Consider the following 17,153-nt stretch of genomic DNA (forward strand, 5'->3'; position numbering starts at 1 on the left):
TGGAGTTCACTTTAAAAGAACAGATAAATAACACCAAGAAAAGAAATGACCTCAGCTAATGGCACAACAATGATGGAGATCATAGTATCAATTCTTGGGGGTGAGGTCATTCCAAAGCTATTACCAATTTTACCATAAGAAAAACTATAAATTGATACGGTAATAAATGCAATTGGAGTTACATCAATAATATAATAAAGAAATTTGTTAATTTTAGTTTCAATATTTAAAAGTTGACAGCACCATTTTGTAATACTTAAATGGTAAAGTCAAATTTGCTGGAACAGCACCCGATATGTGTGGCACTCATAATATATAGAGTCACGCAATCCGCTTGAAAATTTGAAAGAAGGGCAAGGATTGGATAAGGTCTTAAAGTGGTTCTCTTTTTTTGTTTGTTTGTTTGTTTGTTTTTTTTTTTTTTTTTTTTCACCACAAACTCTAGTTTGTGGTTCTCATCTCATGCATTTTAATATTCACAGAATAAAGCAAGAGGCAGAACTTAGTAATCCACAACTACAAACCAAAACTATAGTTCATAGTATCACTAATCAAACATGCATGTTGGAGAAAACTCAATGTCAAAAACATTCTTAAACCCCAAAAGGTATATACCCTTTTTGTCGAATGTTGAATACAGATTTTTCTAACCACCTAAATTTTATCGGTTCCATTAATGCAAACATTCATTATCAGCAGCTATTTACAAAAAAACACAGATTAAAAACGTACCAGGCTTTAGAGGCCAAGACTTGAGGCGGCAGAGACTATGAACAAAAAGAGAAAGAGAGAAGAGGTGAAGAAAGACTCCAAATGGTCTTCAAGCACGATTCTAAAATCTTCCCTATCAAGTTCACATAACCAATTATCAATGAAGCAAAAGAATACACATGCTGTAAAGATAATAATTATCTGATATATTTGCAAAAACCAAACCAATCTGATTTGGGACTTATCATTTATAGAGTTGTACAGCTATATGAAATTCAAATACAAGAAGTTCAAAATACAAATAACTCTACCCTATCATATCTCAATCTAATCTCTGTTACAATTCAAATCAAGTGTTGAAGTATCTATCTACAGCTGCCACACAGATCAGATTTAAATTTGAATTTTATGCAGCTATGTTACAGCTACACGGCAGCATTATGCAGCAGCTATTTTGCAGGTAACACACAGCTACACGACACCACTATTTTGGCTAGCAAATCTTATCCTTAACACTTGCAAACCCACTTTTTTGTAAATCCCATTACGAGCTACAAAAAAATAATGCATAAATCAACAAGCATTTTACAAAATCTGAATAGTACAACAAAATTTTCATGTTCACAGTAGGAATTTAGAACAAAAACATGGATGATATCAAAATGTGGAAGAAATAAGGGATCTGAGATGAGAAGGGATTTGGGTTTGGGTTCCGTACCTTTCTTTTGAGGACCCAAATTTGAAGCAAAGCAAAGCAAAGTGAGAGACCGACAGGGAGAGAGTGAATGAGAACCAAATGCAAATAAAAGCAACCAAGCTGAATCCCACCTCTGCAAACATCAACAGCAATGATTTGATCAAAACCAAAACACAAACACAAATTTCCTTGCAGAAAGAGAAAAGAAACATAAACACAAAAACTCAAAATCTTACCAGGCTTTTGATTTTGATTTGATTTCAGAGATTGACGGAGCTTCGTGAAGAGATTTTGCAAACAAAATCTTAATCCAAACCAATAAACCCTTGAGATGAGTGAATCGGTAAAGGGATGACTGAATCGGTAAAAAGGGATGACTGAATCGGTGAATCCAAACCCACAAATCTTAATGGAGTGAAAAGTGAAATGGGTATCTAGATTGTTGGATTTATGAGTGCCTATGAATTGGTAAAGGGATCGGAGCACGGATGCTCGTCAGAATCATTATCGGAGAGAGAAGGTCATCGGAGAGAGAGAAGCACCTAACTTATCGAAGAGAGAGGGGCAGAGTATTGGGTCTGAAGAGAGCATAGAGCAGAGAAAGAGAGAACGAAGAGAGAGAAAAGATAAGAAATAAGGAGGGAGGAGAGAGAAATTCCCAGGATAAAAAGCATTAAAAAATTATTTTTTTTATACCATTCAGCTACAGTACCATTTTACATTTGAGATGGTACTGTAGCTAAATCTCAAATTTTTTTTTTTGCATATGGGATATGGCCTTCCCATTGCTGATGGGTTTTGGGGCTTAAATGCTAAATGTTCTTAACATTTGGCATATACAAGCTCAAATACGGATGCTCAAGAGTGCTAAAAAATTGTACCCCATAACTCACATTTTTTTAATTAAAAAATATATATAAATATGTACCTTACTGCCCCCATATTTGGGGGCCTTTCAATGTTAGGGGGCCTTAGGCCATGGCCTAGGCCTAGGGCCGACCCTGCTTGGAAGCTTCTGATGTTCCCAATAACTCCTATGTTTGGAAAAGTCTACTTGCAGCCCATCTAATTCTGAAAAAAGGGATGTTATTGGAGGGTGGGGGATGGCTTCTCCATACGGGTAATTCAGGATAGGTGGATCTCGAATCACCCAACAAACAAGGTTCTGCATCAGCCGTTAGATGAGGAATGGGAGTGGCGAGTTTCTGATCTAATTGACTAGACTCTGCATGAATGGGCCCGGGGGATAATTGAAGCAAAATTCCATAGGGAGGACGCTAAAGCCATACTTCGCATCCCTTTGGGTCAAAGACATGTACAAAATGATATCTTGTGGCTCCCTAATAAAATTGGGGTGTACTCTGTAAAATCAAGTTACAATACTGCCAGAATGCTCTCAATGGAGGTTAATGGCTTGGAAGAAAGTTCGGGGTCGAATAATAGGTGTGTGATCTGGACAAAGCTATGGAAACTCCATATACCTAATAAAATTAAGGTGTTTGAATGGAGGGTATGCTAGGATATTCTGCCAACAAGATAAAATCTGGTTTGTCTAAGAATTATTGAGGATGGTACCTGTGAATTTTGTAAACAAGATTCTGAGTCAATGCTTCATGTTTTGTGGGAATGTGGGGTGGCTCAAGATGTTTGGGCTAAAAGCCAGGTACAATGGCAGAAAAGTGTAAGCGGTCGAGCTGATATACTCCAGTTGGTTGAAGACTTGACGAATAAGCTAACTGCTGAAGACCTTGAACTATTCCCGATTCAATGCTGGATAATCTGGAACCAAATAAACTCAGTTTTGCATGATGGCACCTTACTAGACCCAACTAAGCTGAATAAACGTGCTATGAACTTTTTGGAGTATAAAGGTGCACAGGATCAATTGGCTATCCCAACTATTATTGGGTCAGTGCAGACATGGACTCCACCATTAGGTTTGGTCTACAAACTCAATTTTGATGCTGCTGTATTTGCCAACATTAACGCTTTAGGTTTTGGTGCGGTTGTTTGTAATGACAAGGGAGAAGTCATGGCGGCATTGTCAGCGAAAGGACCCCAATGCTGGATAGTGAAGAAGCCGAGGTGCTGGCCTGTTGGAAAGCTATTAAGTTCGCGTTGGATGCAGGGTTCATGGAGCAGGTACTGGAAGGGTATAATATCAACATAATGAAGTCCAATTCATCTCCAGGGGCTAACAGGTCTCGACTGGGTCATATATACGAGGATGTGCAATGCATTGCAGTAGGTTTTCGGGGTTTATCAGTAAGCTTTGTTAAACGAAGTGCTAACTTTGTTGCCCACTCGCTAGCTAAGTATGCTAGTCAATTAGATAATCAACTTGTATGGTTGGAAGAATCTCCACCGCTAGCCTTAGAGGCTTTGGATTTTGACTTTCGTTGTTTTAATGAATGAATGATGTTTGGTTCGTTTTCCATAAAATAAAATAAAATAAAAAAAACCAGTTTTCATGTTTGGTTTTTAACATTTTGCATAATAAAATACCTTCACATAAATTCTTAAACTCTCTAAAATACCCTATCTTTTAGTTAAATAATTTTAAATTAAAAACACAAACTAGTTAATAGAGTAATTTATTATTTCTAAGTTTTGGGTTTTTTCTTTTATCTTCTCTATCTAGATTACCACTGTATGAGGCAAAATTTTAAGTCAATTATAAAATGCCACATCAAAATTTAGTGACAAATTCTAGATTAATATGTCATTAAATTAATTAGATCAAATGATGATACATGTCATCCAAATTGATATTACATTAGCATATTGAAATTTGCCACATGTCATTTGGCCCGCAAAATAAAGGTAAATTCCATATTCAAAGTATATAGATAATTATCTTTATTAAAATAAATAAAGATAAATTTTCTATTCAAAATTGATGGATAATTATCTTTATTAAAATAAATAAATAAATAGAGATAATTATTTATCTTTATTGATAATCATTTTTATCAAAATATAATCTTTATAAAAATAGACAAATAGAGATAATTATCTCTAAACAAAATTTGGGTCAATCAAGATTTTACTACATATCTTCAAACATATCAATTCAAAGTAGAGCCTATCCTTTGAAACCTCTTATAAATAGAGGACATCCCCTTTCATTTTTAAGAAGTCCAAATTCTGGAGAAATTTTGTCTCAATAATCTTTGAAGAACATTCAAAGTTCTTGAAAAACAACAAATCTCTAACAAGCTCAAGGTGAAGGACTTGAAGAACAACAAATCCCTATGAAGTTCAAGGTGAATGACTTATTGAAGACCATTCGATCCATCTTCCAACCAAAGTGAAAAAAAATTTGCGTTCAAGTCAATACCACAAAGAAGATAGAATCAAATGAGCACTTTTTGTAAAAGAATTGAAACAAAGATTATACTCACTACTTGATTAATAGAAAAATATATTTGTGACACCTTTTTCAATTTGTTTGATTTTCAAACTTTGTGAAAAAATTGTGTTTACAACCACTTTTTATTTTAAATTTAAATTTTCAAACTTTAAACTCATGTACAAATAATTTTTAAAAAAAAAATCACATGATTTTTTTCTTTATCTTCTCTATATGAATTACCACTTTTTATTAATTCACTTTTTATTTTAAATTCAACATTTTAAACTTTAAGCCCACATACAAATAACTTTTTTTTTTAAAATCATCATTAGAAATATTCTAAAAATTAAGACATTATATTAAAAAAAAAAAAAAACCGAAGCTAGTTATTAGATAAAATTCTTTCTCAAAAAATAATTTTTAGATAAAGTTAAAAGGTGACACTTGTAGTTTAGCCTAAATTATTTTCCTCCGATTTCTCTCTCATCAGTAATTTCGCTCTCACGCTGACTGCGGACACAGCTCTTTACTCCTCTGCTCTGCCGTCCTCACAAAGGTAATTTCTCTTCATCTCCACCACTATATATATATATATATATTTTTTTTTTTAAGAGTAAATTAGGAAATAGACTTTCCTACCCAGCAACTAAAATTCATTTTAAGTTTTTTGTTTTTTAATTTTCGATTCTGTTTTGGGTTTTGTGTGTGTTTGTTTGAGGAAGGAACTATGGTAGTTTGAGAACTGGGAACTGGGAAGACTTGTTTGGAAGCTAAGAGAATAGAGGAAAAAAAAATTAAGTTTTCAATCTTCTTGATTTGTTAAGTTATTGTTTTCAGAAAGAAAAAAAACGAAAAACTTAAAAAGCCAACTTAGTTACTCAGTATCAGCTTGATTTTTTGCATAGGGTTAAAACTCTAATAAAGAATTATAAAATAATTGTATTATATGGACTAACTCCATTCCTGAATGAAACTTTGCTTGATAATTGGTGATTTAAAAGCATATGAAATTTCTATGAAGTAGTATATTTCATGTCAATCACTTAAAATTAATAATAAATAAAAATAAAATTATTGTGCTTAATTGCAGATTATAATGATATTTGATTGTTGTGACAGATGAACACTAATTCTGCAGCACCCTCCTCAAAATCGAGGGCTGGGTCATCACAGTCCTCAGAAACTTCATTTAAGCGCAAACGTGGAGTCTTTCAGAAAGAGTGTGAGTATTTAAAATGGGTTTGCTTTGTTGGGTTTATTGCACAGTTTTATTTTATGACCTTATTGTTATTCTTTTTTGGGTTTTACAGTGCAGCATATGATGTATGGTTTTGGAGATGATCCTAATGTAAGTTGTGCTGTTTAATTGTATATGTTTTGTGCTTTTGGACTATTACAACACTGGTAATCTGACTGTTGCTGCGATTTTTTGAATGTGATGTGGGTGGAATAATTTATTTAAGATTTTGGGTTTGGGAATGCACTCTTGGATTTGGTTACAAATGCTTTATATCTGAAGATGCCTACATCATAATGGAAGTGAAGTGCCATATTTGTCATTAGCAGTGGTGATTGTTGTAAACTGGTCTTAGGCATATTAATTCTCAAGTTAAGAAAAAGAACTTGATTTACATTAGCTCAAATTATGATCAGTTTATCCATTTGTGTAAACCCAGTACTTTTCAAAACTTCTTATAAATTACCCCACAGAAGCATCTCGGAGGTTGATTTTAATTGCTACAGTTACATTTTTCACTAAGATATTGATATGCTTAGAGTTGGCCTTTTGATTTTGGGAAGCAGACTCCCACGACAAATGGCAAGAATCATGATAATATATATTAATACCATAGTTGAAATTATATAAGGGAAAGATAAAGAAACTGGCTTTTACATTTTTTGGAGGTTTACATATGTGATTGAAAGAAAAATCTGCATGATTTACCACATTTTGTACCTGTAGCAAAGCTTTTAGCAGTGTCTTGTGCGTTATTGGGTCCACAATGAGCTAAAACCACCAGACGAGGCCTACGCGAACTCATCTGCATTAGGCTTTATATGCAACTGCATCCACCTCATTCCTGCACTACTTGATTATTGAAGGTGTTCTGCTATTGTTATCTATGCCTCATTGAGCAAAAAGGTTCCCTACCTTTTCCTGTTTTAGGTGCCAACCTCTTCTTGTTTTTACTAACTGCAATAAATAAAATAAACAAAAAGTCTTATGTATTACGTGCAATATTATTGACATGAAATTCTTTGATTACAAAGAATGAAAAGTGTGATGATTTATAGTATTCAATTTATAAATGGTTTTGTATATTTTTTATTGCATTATCAGCCGCTTCCAGAAAGTGTGGCACTTGTGGAGGATATTGTTGTGGAGTATATCACAGATTTGGTAAGTACGTCTTTTGGTACTCCCTATTTACTCTTAAGTATGATGACACTCATGGTAGGTTTATGTCAACATCTTTAACATTTCTGCAGGTGCATAAAGCCCAAGATATTGGATCAAAGAGGGGAAAGATATCAGTTGAAGATTTCCTGTATCTGATACGCAAGGTTCCTCAATTAGTTACCATTTTCACCAAAAAAAACTTCATTTCTCTGACCTAGAAGCTACTTTAAAAAAATATAAATCACTGATCTCGAAGTTCTTTATGGCTACCTTTGTTTTCAAGGCATACTATCTTGCAAGCTCACTTTACTATCATGTTTATATTACAACACACTTTTCACATTGTGTGCCTTGGCTAATAGCACCCATACACTTTAAAATCTTATTTCCTTTTCTGTGTTTAGAAAGAACCTACACGACAACACTTTTACTCTCCTTTTTCCATTTTAGTACTATTTAAGAAGAAAAGCTTTAGTTAACTTCATCCTCCACCCCATTTATCTCTTTTCTTTAGCCAGAAATTAAAATGGCGTTTGGTGAAAATTCTCAACGATATCCTCTGACTTTGTTTTCTGAACCTAAAAAAAAAAAAAAAAAAAAGCCTTTTCTTTATAGATGCGGGATATACACTGCTGCAACATTTTCTTGCTCTATATTTGTTTTTTATTGGTTAGTAAATAGTAAACAAATGCCAATGTTGCACTTTGATCCCGCAGGATTTGCCAAAACTTAACCGCTGTACAGAGTTGCTGTCTATGAACGAGGAGCTGAAACAAGCGAGAAAGGTTTTTGAGTCAGATGAAGAGAAGCTGAGGAAGGTTTTTGAGGCAGATGAAGAAAACTAGCGTAGTAGATACTAGATAGAGTAGTATATGCCAGTGTTACGATCAGCTAACATTTGTTGTTACTTTTGTATTGAGGCATATATATGTATATTTTGGGCTAGCACTGATGCATGCTTTTTTTTTCCTTGCTAGAACTGATGCATACCTGTTGTAACTTGGTGGTGTTGTAAATAAGAAACTGTTGTTAAGACCCTTCTAAAGCATTTAGGCTAAGCAGATACCATTGAATAATTGTCTTGTTTCCAACTGCACCAAAGGCGGCTTTAAGAATTTTTTTCAAGGCGTTCTTTAAAAAGTATAAATTATACGATCTAATAAAAAGAAAAATTCATATATTGACAACAATAACAATAAAAAAAATACGCAAATACGTAAAGTTTACAATTGCCTTTTACGAGTTTTTATATTTTGAAATCTGTACATGATAGTCTCATTATCAATGTTACAAATTATATTTCTTTTAATGTACATAATCATGCAATTATTCATCCACTGAATATAAAATAAATTATGGAGCAAAATTTAATTTTATTAGCATTAAAAAAATTGAAGGTGTTCCTAAATTTTTTTTAAGGGTAGACAAATACAAAATTTTAAATTATTATATATATATATATATATAAAAAGAAAAAAAAATCAAGTCAGCGTGGTCACCACCCTAGCCTTAAGGTGGCGCAGCCCCTAAACTGCACTGTGTAATGAAGACAATTTCTGACAGGATATGTTGTTTCCTTGTCTCAATTCTCCATTACACCGACAAAACTAGTATTTTTCCATTTTGTCTACTTTTCTCAATGCCTCTATCAAAATTTATTAAAGCTAAATATTTTCAGGTGATTAATGTGACATGTAAAAGTTTTTAATCACAATCCACCAAAACCAATGCCTTTTAGTAGTGGGCAAAGAAGTAATTTTAATGGTAAGTTTAGATTAGAACTAGCATTAATTTGCAATCTAAATTGTTGTGAATGTAACATTACTAAAAAGGGGGGAAAAAGTGTATAATGATTAATGACTCCCAGCATTTGTATCTATATTTGCAAAAGAGAACCAAATTTAATAAATATGAAATATTTATCAGTAAATTTAATACTCTTCAATTTCTATTGTAGTTCTCCTTAAACATGGGAGAAACTAGACCGCCAATGAGGAAAAAATATTATCCAAGTGGCTTCAAAATGATTACAGCTAAAACACCTTAGAAAAATACTACTTAGATGAAGAGAGAGAGAGTTAAAAAAAGAAAAGGAGAAACCTCAGGGTTCGTTGAATTCTCTATAAGAACATCCTCATGTTACAATGGGTACATTTTCGAACCCAAACAAAAACATTTCACCTATACCCTAACCAAGAACTGCCTTAATCTGTGTCTTCTGGTCCTCTGTTAGAGAGGTTGGGAATAGAACCTCAAATTGGACATAAAGATCCCCTTTCTTTGTGCTAAAATGCAATGGCATCCCCTCCCCTTTGAACTTTCTCACTTCCTTTGGCTTAGTAATTCCCTGTGAAGTCAAGACAGTGATGTCAGTTAAGTTTCTCCTAATAATTTCTTTCACCCAGTCAGCCACCGATCTTAGCAATACAAAACAAAGCTAGAGGATATTTCCTTACCTTTGTGCCGATGTCCACCAAACGGTCATCAAGATGTTTGATTGTCTTCTCAAAACCAACCAAAGCTTGAACCTGGAGAGGGTTCAGAAAATCAACACCACATGAAAACAAGCACTTTGGTTTCAAGAGGATAAAGTTGAAGAGAAGATGAAAATTGAAATGCGTATACAAATGTCTGATATTTGCTCAGACTAGCTATAAACCTCATCCGTCTGGGAAGAGAGAAATGAATGGAATGGATTGAAAGACATTTTTTAAGAATATTGCATCAATTCTCTCCTTTTTGGAAGTTTAAAAGGAAGAAACGGAACGACTGCAAGAGAAAACTAAAAAAAAAATCCCTGTTCTTTCCTCCTTTTATAAACTCCCAATCACTCTAGAAAAAAATAAACCATGTTCCATTCTTTTTATTTTTTTGAATTATCCATTCCATTCTTTTAAAAAATTCCCCAACATATTGTAAAAGGCAAAAAAATTCCTAGAACTCATATCAGAGTTCCTCTAAAATCTACTTGCAACATTTGTGTTCTCTTGGCTCAGCAAGCCTAACAGAACATCTCCCCCACCCCTCCTCTCCCCCCTTTTTGTTTTTTGCTTCCTTTCATCTATGGTCCAACACTCCAATCTGAAATATTATCTTTTGTTCTTGAGATCTTTTTTTGATTGAACAGTGGCTACTACTACTCTTTTTTGAATTTGTTTTTCTTTGTCTTGAGCTTTAGGTGCTAGTTTTTGCTTGTTGGGTATTTCTCTTCCATAACTACCACTTTGCGTCCCTTATGCTGCTTTTTTAATTATCATATATCAAGAAAAAGCTCAAACCTTAACACGTTGACCCAATTTCCACCACGAGTATTGAGAGCAAAATGAACCCATAACTAGAGCTATTAATATGCACAGAGCTTAAATTAAGTGCTCATTACCAGTGTAATAGTGATAGTAGCATGCAAGTCATTGCCTTCCCGTCTGAACCGATCATGGGGTGCTGTGCGGATACGAAACTGCCCAAAACGTGGTGTTTATTGTCAGTAGATAGTACATCCAGAAGACCAATCACTAAACCAATGTTAAAGAACTAACCTTTAAATCTCCAGCTTCTCCATCTATTATAGGCTCACCATCTTCATAAAATACAACCTCCTGTGAAAAGCATATAATTATTATTCTGAAAATCAAGAAATATTACATTAACAAATATTTCCCATTGAGTGCACCCTTATACAGCAAATATTCTCTACTCCAGATGGCAATTGAGTTCCCCACACACCCCCACCCCAGTTTCCCTTTTCTTTTTGAAATAAAGAAGAACCTTTACATCACTACAGCACTGAAACACCTTGATAGGTTAAAGGGCAAAGGCACCATGCCTTTGACTGATTCTTCAATTCAAAGATAATGATGTGAAACATGTCCACAATCGCAAAAATATGGGATTCAGTCTTTGGCAAGATAAAGGCATATACATTAAAACAAGAGGAGGATAAGTTTAACACTGTTATGTCACGAACAAAGAACACAATATCCACTATCAAATATAGAAGGCTTACTTGCCCATCCTGCATCCCTTTCTCAATATCAACAGTGACGAAGTATCCCTCCCGTTCATATTTGACATTTGGGCACTGTTCACAGACCTGGAAGAGCATGTGAAACATGTAATAAAATAGGAATAGCATCCAAGAGATGATGGTCAACAAAGAGGTGGAAACAGAATAAAATAGCACAACTGATCATGCCATTGCAGTGTATGGACTATAATTTGAAGCTACACAAAGGCATCTTCCACCACCAAAAAAGAAAAAGAAAAAAAGGCATCAATGGCGTTATATACCTGCTCTGTCATCTGTTGGAACATCCCTGGACCAATTTGCTTGTGATAAACCTCATTTCTACAGTTACAGCGTCTCTTGCCCGGGGCAGGCTTCAAAATGTTTTTCTCTCTCCAAACCTGATAATCCCATTCAAAGGTCACATAAAGAAGAAAGCAATCATCTAACCAATTAAAATATCATTATTTGGTTGTACTGTTGATAGAAGGTTAGTAAGAAGACTCAGAACACATGCATGTTATTCTATTTTCTCCATCAGCTAGCAGATATGAAATTAGACAAAACAATATAGGTACTAAACTACAGCTCAGCAGAAAAATGAAGTACTTGATTATTGGGGCATACTATAGTTCAATTATTTCCATTTTAATTTTCTCAGATAGGACAAGAATGGAAAGTAATTAGTACTTCAATGATTTCCATTTAGAATTTCTTGGGACTAATATGCATGCTGCTTTGTGCTAGTCTTTCCTGCTATTCCTGGAAATATTGCCCATGTAACAAAATATTTCCTTTTCTTTAAAAAAAAAAAAAAAAATTGCTAGTTTTTGCTTGTTGGGTATTTCTCTTCCATAACTACCACTTTGCGTCCCTTATGCTGCTTTTTTAATTATCATATATCAAGAAAAAGCTCAAACCTTAACACGTTGACCCAATTTCCACCACGAGTATTGAGAGCAAAATGAACCCATAACTAGAGCTATTAATATGCACAGAGCTTAAATTAAGTGCTCATTACCAGTGTAATAGTGATAGTAGCATGCAAGTCATTGCCTTCCCGTCTGAACCGATCATGGGGTGCTGTGCGGATACGAAACTGCCCAAAACGTGGTGTTTATTGTCAGTAGATAGTACATCCAGAAGACCAATCACTAAACCAATGTTAAAGAACTAACCTTTAAATCTCCAGCTTCTCCATCTATTATAGGCTCACCATCTTCATAAAATACAACCTCCTGTGAAAAGCATATAATTATTATTCTGAAAATCAAGAAATATTACATTAACAAATATTTCCCATTGAGTGCACCCTTATACAGCAAATATTCTCTACTCCAGATCGCAATTGAGTTCCCCACACACCCCCACCCCAGTTTCCCTTTTCTTTTTGAAATAAAGAAGAACCTTTACATCACTATAGCACTGAAACACCTTGATAGGTTAAAGGGCAAAGGCACCATGCCTTTGACTGATTCTTCAATTCAAAGATAATGATGTGAAACATGTCCACAATCGCAAAAATATGGGATTCAGTCTTTGGCAAGATAAAGGCATATACATTAAAACAAGAGGAGGATAAGTTTAACACTGTTATGTCACGAACAAAGAACACAATATCCACTATCAAATATAGAAGGCTTACTTGCCCATCCTGCATCCCTTTCTCAATATCAACAGTGACGAAGTATCCCTCCCGTTCATATTTGACATTTGGGCACTGTTCACAGACCTGGAAGAGCATGTGAAACATGTAATAAAATAGGAATAGCATCCAAGAGATGATGGTCAACAAAGAGGTGGAAACAGAATAAAATAGCACAACTGATCATGCCATTGCAGTGTATGGACTATAATTTGAAGCTACACAAAGGCATCTTCCACCACCAAAAAAGAAAAAGAAAAAAAGGCATCAATGGCGTTATATACCTGCTCTGTCATCTGTTGGAACATCCCTGGACCAATTTGCTTGTGATAAACCTCATTTCTACAGTTACAGCGTCTCTTGCCCGGGGCAGGCTTCAAAATGTTTTTCTCTCTCCAAACCTGATAATCCCATGCAAAGGTCACATAAAGAAGAAAGCAATCATCTAACCAATTAAGATATCATTATTTGGTTGTACTGTTGATAGAAGGTTAGTAAGAAGACTCAGAACACACGCATGTTATTCTATTTTCTCCATCAGCTAGCAGATATGAAATTAGACAAAACAATATAGGTACTAAACTACAGCTCAGCAGAAAAATGAAGTACTTGATTATTGGGGCATACTATAGTTCAATTATTTCCATTTTAATTTTCTCAGATAGGACAAGAATGGAAAGTAATTAGTACTTCAATGATTTCCATTTAGAATTTCTTGGGACTAATATGCATGCTGCTTTGTGCTAGTCTTTCCTGCTATTCCTGGAAATATTGCCCATGTAACAAAATATTTCCTTTTCTTTAAAAAAAAAAAAAAAAAAAGGCAAGCCTGTCCTCAAATTACACGTCTAGACATGATCTTACCTTCACTGAACCGCCCAGGTACAGATCTTCCAAACTTGCATCAAGTTCAACAATCACATCATCGCCTTTCGCAATTCTCTCTTCCTCTTCCATTTGGCCTCCACCAAAAAACCTAGAAGAAAATTTCAAGTCTTTAGTAAAGAGACAGGCAAATTGTGGACACAACCACACAGGCTACAAAAGATAAACAGGACATCACTAAAACAACAAAGAAAAGCAATCTGCTTGCCCAATTCAGATTGTTCACTACACTTGTACGTGTAATTTCAAAACCACAAAAACCCTTTATACATGTGCAATAACAGCTTCCTCATATAAGTTAACAACAAAAATGAACAATGTAGTAACTCTTGGATCATGTGACGCCAATGGGGATCTAAGAGGGTCATTCTTTCATGTCTAATTATTCTTCCATTTTTTTTGATACGTAAGAATACACACCCCCAATGGGTCTCGAACCCACGACCTTGAGAAAGTATATCTTACGACAGACATACCAAGTCAGCCGTATAACAAGCCAATTAGTGAATGCCATGTGATGTGATTCAATTTTATACTTCTCTAACAGAGTTGGTCCCTCAAGCTTCCCACATAGTACTCAATTCTTGGCTTGTTACATGACTGACTTGGCATGTCTTTAAAAAGAGATACATTAATCTCCATGACCGACCTCAGCCTTCACTCCATTTTTAACGGAGGAAGTAAGCGCTAGTTGAGTTCATTCATTTCTTAATTTCTTTCATGTGTACTTCTATCAAATACTAGCCAACAATAACCATTGAAGTCCCATTTTTTTTAAAAGCATATTAATACACTAGACTACAGCATCAATCTCCTGCCATGATCCTTGTCCACAACTTCATGAATACCATGTTTTGCTTAATTTTTTGAAAAATGACACTTTCCAAGTCCTTTGTTTTTATTTTGGGAAATTTTCATTCTTAAAGGGCAATCTTCCAATGCAACTACTTTGTACTACAACAATGTAACACTCACAAACTCAAAGCTTTTCATGCATAAAAGATTCAAACAACAAGTTCAATAAGACTTACTGGCTAAAAATGTCTTGCATATTCATTCCACCACCTCTGCCTCCACCACTAGCTGCGTGTTGTTTCAGTCCATCTTCTCCATACCTATCATATATATTCCTCTTCTCGCTATCCGATAACACCTCGTACGCTATTCATTAAATTAATCAACTATACATTAATTATAAGCACTAAACAAAAAAAACACAATTAGGATCATTAATTATTAAATATAATTAAAAAAAAAAAAGAGTACCGTTGTTAATGTCGGCAAATCGCTTATTAGCTTCCTCATTGCCCGGGTTCTTGTCCGGGTGGTACTTGAGCGCTAGCTTCCTATACGCCCTCTTGATCTGATCGTCCGATGCGCCACGTGGCACTTGCAGTACATCATAGTAGCTCTTCCTAATCCCCAAATCAGATTATTTTCAGCCATTGCATATAATTTCATAGTAGTTACTTAAAAGAGAAAAAAAGAGAGGATTACCCTGCAATGGCGGAGAGAGCGTAGCAAAGAGAGCAGAGGAGGAACAAGAGCTTTGTTGTTCTTCGATGCGCCATAGATAGGGACCAAACAAAAATTTTAATTAATGTTTAGGGATTTTTATGGTTTCAGATCTTTTGGCGAGGAACAATATTGGCTCTTTGTGTGTGTGGAATTGGGGACCAAGGAAATGGGAATCGCAGAAGACTCTCTGAAACTCAAAAATCAAAAGACAAAAAAATTGACTGGGGGTTAAGTTTAGTAGTGACTACGATTTGCAACGTGTTCTTGCCAAAACTGGCCAATGAGAGGAGGGCTTAGGGTGTTTCCGCCAATGAGTTTTGGCCACGTGGCTGGCTCCTTTTTTCGTTTGTGGTTTCCTGGAACTGAATGAAAGAAAGAATGGACGTGGAATTCACGGCACGAATGAAGTCTACGGCTGCGAGTCAAGTGGGTTGGAATTTTGAACGTATGGTATGGGGTGGGGAAAGCCCAAACCCAGATTCCGCCCACTTTGGATTGTTCGGCCCAACATTTTCTATTAAAGGATTTTTTTTTTTTTTTTTAAGTTTAGCTACAAAAATTTTACTCAATATCTCTTTATTAGACATAAATTTTGACAAATCTCTCATTAGATAATCATTTTCTTATATCCTCCATATTTGAAATTTTTTTAAAAAATTAAAAATTAATAGCTATACTATCAATAAATTATTTAATTTGCAAGTTTTTGTAGTTTAAAATTATACATAGAATATAAGCTTATAAATTATATAGTAAATAATATTCGATTAACACAAAATTTGTCATGTCCATTAAGAGCACAAAGAACGTGAAATTCAACGGTTAGATTTTCAAAATATGTAGTAATGTTTGTTTTATTAAGTAAGGTTATAACCTTAAACTACAATCAATTTTGTAGCTTTTTTTTTTTTTTTTTCTTTTCTAAATTGATAGTGAGAGATATAACATATAAGATACTCTACTATACTCCATCCATCTCATTTTGTTACGCCTGTTTAGAAAATTTAATTTTTTAACAAAACATCATTTACAATATTTTCATAACAAATCCTCCATGACATATTGTTACTTGCTATTTTTTGTAAATAAGAAAGTAATTTTAGTAGTGTGTTTGAATTAAAACAAATAACAATCTATCACTTAGGAATTGTTGGAAAAGTATTGTGAAAATATTATGAATATAACATTTCTCATCAATTTTCAAAACTACTCTCCTTAATTTTAAATCTCGATGGAAGAGAGATATTGACTTTTATATTAAAGTGAAGGGTATGTTTATATTTATTAACTTTTTAAGGAGAACGTCATTTTGAAATATTCCAAAATGGAATAGTGGCGAAGCAATCTGGGACAGTCACATAAAAGAGTGGGAAGGGGTGGAGAAGGTGGTAATGACCCATAAAGAATTTGGTTTTTATTTTTATTTTTTTGATAATGATAATGTCATAAAGAGTATGATGGAGGTAGGAAGAGAGTACAGTATAATATTTTTGTGGAATTGAAAAAGGGTTTTCCATTGATTAGCAAGTTTAATTGCACCAAATATACGATTATTTTTTTTTAACTCAAAACAAATGGAATCTTAACAATAGTATATGATTATTGATTGGGTCAAGGGATGAAAATTATGCATAGATAACTTTTAGGGCCTATTTGGATTGAAGGATGAAGGAGGAGGAGTAGATGGGAGTAGAATAGAGTTAACAACTAATTTTAAACTAAATCTACTCTACTTTACCCTCCCTTATTCCCCCTCAATCCAAATGAGCCATTAAAATTACCGCCCAACGGCTTGAAGGAATGTTGTTCAAACCATTTCTTATAATTATCTAATAAAGACTGGGCTTCAAATGTATATTAGATTGATAACTTGACAATAGGGCCAAGAAATGTTGGACCCTGTAACCCTGCCTTTGAGAATTGAAGTCTCCAACCCAA

At 34.4% G+C, this 17,153-nt stretch overlaps 2 protein-coding genes across 2 annotated transcripts; one reads left to right on the forward strand and one right to left on the reverse strand.

The window, feature by feature from the left end:
- Positions 1 to 5,191: 5,191 nt before the first annotated feature.
- Positions 5,192 to 8,201, forward strand: LOC112034962 (transcription initiation factor TFIID subunit 13). The gene is made up of 6 exons (XM_024067791.2): positions 5,192 to 5,319; positions 5,883 to 5,985; positions 6,074 to 6,111; positions 7,105 to 7,164; positions 7,254 to 7,328; positions 7,881 to 8,201. Exons 2-6 carry the CDS (start codon positions 5,883 to 5,885, stop codon positions 8,007 to 8,009), a joined length of 405 nt encoding a protein of 134 aa, XP_023923559.1. The 5' UTR covers positions 5,192 to 5,319; the 3' UTR covers positions 8,010 to 8,201.
- An 844-nt stretch (positions 8,202 to 9,045) lies between these two features.
- LOC112034928 (dnaJ protein ERDJ3B) lies at positions 9,046 to 15,461 on the reverse strand. Its single transcript, XM_024067752.2, has 10 exons — positions 15,195 to 15,461; positions 14,964 to 15,112; positions 14,729 to 14,858; positions 13,677 to 13,788; positions 13,097 to 13,213; positions 12,813 to 12,899; positions 12,346 to 12,405; positions 12,189 to 12,266; positions 9,621 to 9,692; positions 9,046 to 9,511 (listed from the first exon to the last, which is right to left on the reverse strand). The coding sequence occupies exons 1-10, from the start codon at positions 15,266 to 15,268 to the stop codon at positions 9,353 to 9,355; spliced, it is 1,038 nt and encodes a 345-aa protein (XP_023923520.1). The 5' UTR covers positions 15,269 to 15,461; the 3' UTR covers positions 9,046 to 9,352.
- Positions 15,462 to 17,153: the final 1,692 nt, after the last annotated feature.

Source organism: Quercus suber, unplaced genomic scaffold (assembly GCF_002906115.3).
Source record: "Quercus suber isolate HL8 unplaced genomic scaffold, Cork oak 2.0 scaffold_107, whole genome shotgun sequence".
Taxonomy (NCBI): Eukaryota; Viridiplantae; Streptophyta; class Magnoliopsida; order Fagales; family Fagaceae; genus Quercus; species Quercus suber.